Source organism: Phaseolus vulgaris, chromosome 4 (genome assembly GCF_000499845.2).
Source record: "Phaseolus vulgaris cultivar G19833 chromosome 4, P. vulgaris v2.0, whole genome shotgun sequence".
Taxonomy (NCBI): Eukaryota; Viridiplantae; Streptophyta; class Magnoliopsida; order Fabales; family Fabaceae; genus Phaseolus; species Phaseolus vulgaris.
Window position 1 is genome coordinate 17,680,878 of NC_023756.2, and position 7,419 is coordinate 17,688,296.

At 50.5% G+C, this 7,419-nt stretch overlaps 1 protein-coding gene across 1 annotated transcript; it reads right to left on the reverse strand.

The window, feature by feature from the left end:
• Positions 1-5,497: 5,497 nt before the first annotated feature.
• LOC137838396 (uncharacterized) lies at positions 5,498-6,811 on the reverse strand. The gene has a single exon (XM_068647641.1). The coding sequence runs from the start codon at positions 6,809-6,811 to the stop codon at positions 5,498-5,500; it is 1,314 nt and encodes a 437-aa protein (XP_068503742.1).
• Positions 6,812-7,419: the final 608 nt, after the last annotated feature.

Below are 7,419 nucleotides of genomic sequence, written 5' to 3' on the forward strand. Positions count from 1 at the left end.
GGAAGCTCGGCAGATGTGATGTTCTGGCCGACTTTCACCAAGTTGCAACTACCCCTTGACCAGCTAAGACCCTATGGAGGATGCTTATATGGGTTCGCTGGCGATCAGGTGGAGGTCAGGGGGTACATTGAGCTGAGAACAACGTTCACGGATGAGGTGGCCTCGAGGACGGAGAAGATTAAGTACCTCGTTGTGAACGCCCCCTCAGCGTATAACATTCTGTTGGGAAGGCCAACCCTCAACAGAATAGGAGGTGTGCCCTCAACCAGGCACATGAAGGTCAAGTTACCCTCAATGGAGGGGGTGGTGATCACCATCAGATCTGACCAGAAGGAGGCGAAGAAGTGCTATGAAAATAGCCTCAAGAATAAAAGATCAGTAAGCTACATCACCACGACGCTGCCTCCCGGTGTGAAGCCCAGGCCAACAGAATGGCGAGTTGTTGATGCGGCGATGGAAGTGGCCGCCGGAGGCGATGTCACCATGATAGACGCTGAGGTTGAGGGAAAGAGCGCCGGACGGGAAGAAGAAGCGAGAAACCGCCCAGAGGAAGCAAGGGAGTCGGGAATCGCCAGGGCGGTGATCGGCAGGGAAACCAGACCCAAACCCGTCGAGGAGTGGCTCGAGAGGGAGATCGGGGGCAAGGTCTTCAAGTTGGGAAGATCTTTGGAAGGTGAGATCCAAGACCAGATCGCCAAGGTGATAGAACGACATCTGGATGCTTTTGCATGGTCTGCTTCAGACATGCCGGGAATTGACCCCGATTTCTTGTGTCACCATTTAGCAATGGACACACAGGTCAGACCAGTGCGACAGAGAAGAAGGAAGTTTAATGAGGAGAGGAGACAGGCGATTAGGGATGAAACACAGAAGCTCCTCGCCGCAGGCCATATCTGGGAGGTCCTGTACCCTGAATGGTTAGCTAATGTCGTACTGGTGAAGAAGAGCAACGAGAAGTGACGCATGTGCGTCGACTTCACCGACCTGAACAAGGCTTGTCCAAAGGATTCGTACCCTTTGCCAAGCATAGATGCCCTAGTCGACAGCGCAGCAGGGTTCAAGTTGCTGAGTTTTCTGGACGCCTTCTCGGGGTACAACCAGATAAAGATGCATCCCATTGATGAAGAGAAAACTGCCTTCATGACTGAGAGGTCGTGCTATTGTTACAAGGTGATGCCCTTTGGGCTGAAGAACGCGGGGGCCACGTACCAAAGGCTGATGGATAAGGTACTTGCACCGATGCTGGGAAGGAATGTGCAAGCGTACGTAGATGATATGGTCGTGACCTCGTTAGAGAAAAGCAAGCACGTCTTAGACCTGGAGGAGCTGTTTACCACGATTGCCAAGTTCAGATTAAAGCTAAACCCCGAGAAGTGCATTTTTGGCGTGGAGGCGGGGAAGTTCTTAGGTTTCCTCTTAACTGAAAGGGGAATAGAGGCAAATCCTGATAAGTGTGCTGCCATCTTGGCGATGAGGAGCCCGGCTACCATGAAGGAGGTGCAACAGCTTACAGGTCGGATGACCGCCCTGTCTCGTTTCGTATCAGCTAATGGAGAGAAGAGCCATCCGTATTTCCAATGCTTAAGGCGAAACAACAAGTTTTTCTGGTCGAAGGAATGCGAAGAAGCCTTCGTGAAGCTTAAAGAATACCTGGCGAGCCCGCCGGTTTTGTGCAAACCTTTGGTGGGAACCCCTCTCAAGTTGTATTTTGCTGTAACTGAGAGGGCGGTGAGTGCGGTGCTCGCCCAAGATCAAGATCAGGCCCAGAAGCCTATTTACTTCGTCAGCAGGGTGTTGCAAGGCCCTGAAGTCAGGTATCAGGCCTTGGAGAAAGCTGCACTGGCGGTCGTATTTTCGGCGAGGAGGTTGCGCCACTATTTTCACAGTTTTACGATGCTGGTGATGACCGACCTGCCCATCCAGAAAGTCTTGAAGAAGCCTGATGTAGCTGGGAGAATGGTGAAGTGGGCGGTGGAGCTGTCGGAGTTCGACATAAAATACGAGCCCCGAGGACCGATCAAGGGGCAGATTTTCGTTGATTTCAAAGTCGAGCTCTTGTCGGAAGCAACGCGAGGTGAGGGGGACGATTTTCGTTGGGTGCTTTCGGTGGACGGATCGTCTAACCTGCAGGGTAGCGGTGGTGGAGTCATTCTAGAGGGGCCCAACGGAGTGCTGATAGAACAATCCCTGAGATTTGCTTTTAAAGCCAGCAATAATCAAGCAGAATATGAGGCGCTGATCTCCGACATCTTGTTGGCTAAGGAGATGGGGGCTAGGGTGTTGATGGCCAAGAGTGACTCATTGTTAGTCACGAGACAAGTAACAGGCGAGTTCCAGGCCAAGGATCCACAAATGGCGGCTTACTTGGAGTATGTGCAGGAGTTGAAGAGTTCCTTTGTCTCATTTGAAGTAGTGCATGTGCCCAGAGAGCAAAATGCCCGAGCTGACTTGCTAGCCAAGCTCGCCAGTTCGGGCAAGGGGGGTAGGCAGAGGACAGTTATCCAAGAAACTCTGAAGACGCCCAGGGCGTTTGTGGCAGGCCACCTGGTTCTTCAGATAAGCAAGTCGACGTAGAAAGCGGCGAGGAGTCACAGGTCCTTGACCCAGGAGACCTTGAGATCGCCGAGAATAAGAGCATGTCGGGGGGAAAGGGTGAACGTGGCGCAGGTCTGCGCTACGCATAAGCCAGACACATGGATAACGCAATACCAACGCTGCCTGGCAGATGGCCTTCTCCCGCTGGATCCGACGGAGGCTAGGAAGATAAAGAAGAACTCCAGCAAGTTCACCATGATCGATGGCGAGCTGTACAGGTTTGGGTTCACACACTCACTCCTAGAATGTGTGCACGGAGAAAAATGCACTAGAATTATGGTCGAGCTCCATGAAGGTATATGTGGGAGTCACGTCGGGGGACGAGCTCTGGCTGCAAGAACTCTCCGTGCAGGTTATTACTGGCCACGAAGGACTGCAAGAGGTATGCACAGTGTTGCAAGCAATGTCAGTAGCACGCCGATTGGCACAAGGCGCCTCCAGAAGAGTTAAAGTCAATTTACAGCCCATGGCCGTTTCATACGTGGGGAATTGACATTCTGGGACCTTTCCCATTAGCAGTCAGGTAGATGAAGTACTTGGTGGTGGCGATTGAATACTTCACCAAGTGGATCGAAGCGGAGCCAGTAGCCCAGATCACCGCACACAAGATTGAAAGCTTTGTATGGAAGAACATCGTGTGCCAGTTTGGTGTGCCTAAGTGCCTGGTGTCGGACAATGGGACTCAGTTTGCAAGCCACCTGTTGAAGAAGCTATGCGAAGAGGTGTTTGCATCCGTCGAGCACCCATAGACAAATGGCCAAGTAGAGTCTGCCAATCGGGTGTTGCTGAGAGGTTTAAAGAGAAGGCTAGAGAAGGCTAAGGGATCGTGGGCTGAAGAGGTACCCCGCATAGTTTGGGCGTACCATACCACTGAGCAGTCTGGAACCCACGAGACCCCGTTTAGTTTGGTCTATGGATGTGATGCAATGATTCCAGTTGAAATTCAGGAGAGCTCGCCGAGATTCCAGAACTTTGTGGCAGAAGACTCGAATGAAGAAAGAAGGTTGAATCTGGATTTACTGGATGAGGTCAGGGAGGAGGCAAGAGTAAAAGCCGAGGTAGTAAAAAGGAGGATTGAGCGAAGATACAACTCCAGGGTAATGCCAAGGTAGTTTAGAGAGGGCGACCTGGTGATGAGGAAGGCCCATCAGTACGAGATGGAGAACAAGTTATCGCCTAAGTGGACGGGACCGTTCAGAATAACCGAGGTGCTCGGGAACGGCGCCTACCGCTTAGAGACGTTAGAAGGAGGGGCGATTCCTCGCACCTGGAACGCCACACACCTCAAGTTATATTACAGTTAAAGCTTTGTAAGTAAAAATGAACATGAAGAGATTTACAAGCTTTCTGTTAAAACAGTTTTGAAGGGGGCACTCTTTTTTCCCTTAGGAGGGTTTTTAATGAGGCCACCCAATGAAGAAGAGTTTCCAAGCTTAAGTTTCTGAGTTTGCATGCCTTTTATGTCGAAAGTTTTTAGAATCGAAAAAAGACCTTATCACTCGTGCGTGATTTAAGGCAAGTTCAAAGTTATATCGCATGCTCTCAGTTAAAAGTTTTAAACTCCCCATCATTTTTCGGCGATTGGCGGCACCAGTTAAAAGTTTTAAAGTCCCCATCGTTTTTCGGCGATCGGCGGCAGTAGTTAAAGTTTTAAAGTCCTCATCGTTTTTCGACGATCGGAGGCACTAGAAAGAGAAAGAGACCTCCTCGCCCTCGAGCGAGTGCAGGCGAGAAAGAGAAAAAGACCTCCTCACCCTCGAGCGAGTGCAGGCGAGAAAGAGTAAAAGACCTCCTCGCCTATGAGCGAGCGAAGGCGAGAAAGAGAAAAAGTCCTCGGTGCATCCAGGGGGGAGGAGATGTACGCCCTGGGCAAGTTGAGGCAAGAAAAAGTCCTCCTCGACTTTGAGCGAGTGCAGGCAAGAAAAAGTCCTCCTCGACTTTGAGCGAGTGCAGGCAAGAGAAAGTCCTCCTCGACTTTGAGCGAGTGCAGGCAAGAAAAAGTCCTCCTCCTTTGAGCGAGTGCAGGCGAGAACAGATTGAAAGACCTCTCTGCACAAGCAGATATAGGCAAGATTAAAAGTCCTCAGTGCATCCACGGGGGAGGAGATGTACACCCTGGGCAAGTTGAGGCACCAGAAAAAGTCCTTCTCACCGCAGAGTGAGTTCAGGCAAGATGAGCTGAAAAGTCAGGGGTGTTCGTGACCTTAAACGGTGGGGAGGGAAGGAAAACGCCTTTCCCCCTTTAAGTGAAACATCAATATTGACCCAGTAAGACCAGACCATTGTTCTGAAACTCAGGGAGGTAGAGAAGGATCCGAAAGGCGCCTCTACCCCCAGATGAGGGAACAATGGTCAAGTTATTAAGGTAAGAAAGGTCACATCGCCAGAACCCTACGGCGATCAGAAGAATACCAGGCGATGACAAGGATAAGGGCTCACCTTGCTGGGCAGATCAGGTAAACTATATTGTGATACTAGTTTAAGTTAAAACCTACTGCCTAGTAAGTAACGTCTGTTAAGGTTTATTGCCTTGAGTTCACAAGTTATGTTAAATGTCATCGCTTGAAAGTTAATAGTTGCTCAAGTTTTACTTTGAGTTAACCGTTTGATAAATTGTTATAAAGTTAACAGTTTATTCAAGTTCAAAGCAGTATGTGAATGGTTAAACCCGAAGCATCGCTGAGTTAATTCGTTTAAGCAAACTTCACTGGTTAAGTTGATTAACCACACAGCGAGTAAGAGGTATTTAAAGCGAAGTATCAGAAAACAGTATTTCAACAGTAAAAGTTATACAAGAAGTGGTTGTTCGAGTTTTCATACATACATAAACGGTTACATAAACGGAAATTACAAGTAAAAGATGAGCGCCAAGTTTCAAAAACAAGATGATGGAGGGAGGCAGCTAGTCTTCAGAGGGCACGATCTTCCCATCCACCACCTCGTTGCAGATTGATACCATGGAGAGGTCGAGCTCGGGGTATTGGCATGCAACCTGCTCCAGAGCGGCGTCGAACCCGGCAGTGAGGACTTGGGCAGTGCTTTGCTCGAGCTCTTGTGCTTGTTTCTTCAGCTCTTCCGTTTCTTCACGAGCTCGAGCTAGGTCCTCAGCAACCTTTTTGCCTTCGTCCCGAGCTTGGGCCAACTCTGCAGCAGTCTTTGTGGCCTCCTCTCGAGCTTTGGCGAGCTCAGCAATGGCGTCATCCCTCTCCTTTTCAACCCTCCCAAGGAGCACCTCCCGATCTGCTGACCTCTTCTCAAGGTTTTCCATCTTGGCCGCATCTGCCTTCTTTGCAGCCTCCAAGTCCGCCACCTTGAGCCTGTAAGGGACGAGTTTGCTTTCCAAGTCAATCTTCTCTTGTACTTGGAGGTGCAGTTTCTGGCGCAGTTCGGAGGCCTCCTTGCGTGTGCTCCTTAACTCAGCATCCATGGCGTCCTCCAGCCTTGAGTGCTCCAACTCGGTTATCAGCAGATTGCACGAGAGTTTTTCAGCCTCAGTCCTTGTAATCAGATTCGACTCCTTTAGCGCGGAGTTCTCATCTTGGAGCTTCTTGAGTGCGTCCTCCACAACTTTTGATACTATAGAGGGAAGATCCTCTGCCATCATCTTCAGTTTAGCTGTGAAGGGCCCCAAGATCTCTTCGAAGGAGGTTGGGAGGCTTGAGTTTGTCGCTGGTGGAGGTGCTGGAGGAGCTTGGTGCTGACTTTCACCACCACCCTCTTGAGTTTGAAGGGCAAGGGGGGCTTCTTGGCGTGGTGGTGAGGTCGGAGACTCTATTATGAGTATCGGCGAGTTTTGAGCGCCCTCATCTCCTCCTGGTGCGGCCCCAGCAATAGAGGTGGTTGAAGGAGGACCCTCTCCAGCAGATACGAACGGTGTGGAGACGCTTGGAGGGTTCTCTATGAAGTTGGGGTCGCTGCTTTCAACCACGGGGGGTGCGTCAGCCAAGGGTGTTGCTTGGACTGGCGGTAGTAGAGCTGGAGGTGAGGGCGGTGTTGGTGTTTGGATTGCAGGTGGTGAAGAGGGGGCCACCCTTGTCCTCTTGGTAACAAAGCCATCCTCGGTGGTTTCTTCATCCTCCTCTTCTTCTTGCACCACTTGAGGAGTTTTCCTTTTTGGTTTCCTCAAGATCAGCTTTTTCCGTTGAGGGGCGGGTAGTACCCCGGAAGAGGTTGCACCTTGGGGCGGGGTTTTGCCTTGAGTGGTGGCGATCGCCATCACCGGGTTGGGCACGGCTTGGGAGCCCGCCGCGAGTTTGTGGGATCGAGCGATCGCCCTCAGTTATGCCAATTTCCCTTTTCCCAGCATGTTATCTGCACAAGGTAAAGGATAAGTGAGCAACCAAAACAGAAGCAGAAAATACAAGCATATTTACGCAGAGACAACACAAGCAATACATGGATGAAAGATCAGGGTCAACACAGAATAATGGTATGCCAAAACAGAGTGGTGAAGACGCTAAGTTAGTATTAGCTCAAAGTAAAAGACTTGGTGTGGAGGTAGGAGCTAACCTATGTGTATTTCGAGTTGGCTCTCGAAAAACTCGTAGGGAATGATTGAAGCGGTGGGGAAGGTGATGTTGGCGGCAGCTACACTCTTCCAGAAGAGGCAAAGGTCCTTGTCCAACTCCCCCATGTTGTCAGGGCTCCTTGGTCTTCTAAAGCTGTCCTTAGAGTCCTTGTTCCCCTTGTGTACCCAATACAAAGGGAAGCCGTCGAGCAATGAGGGGTCTTGGTCATTTTGGCACACCCTCACGAACTTCCCCTTCCAGTCTTTGTAAGACTGCTGGAAGGTTGAGAAGATGGATCTCCCAGAAATCCCGTTCA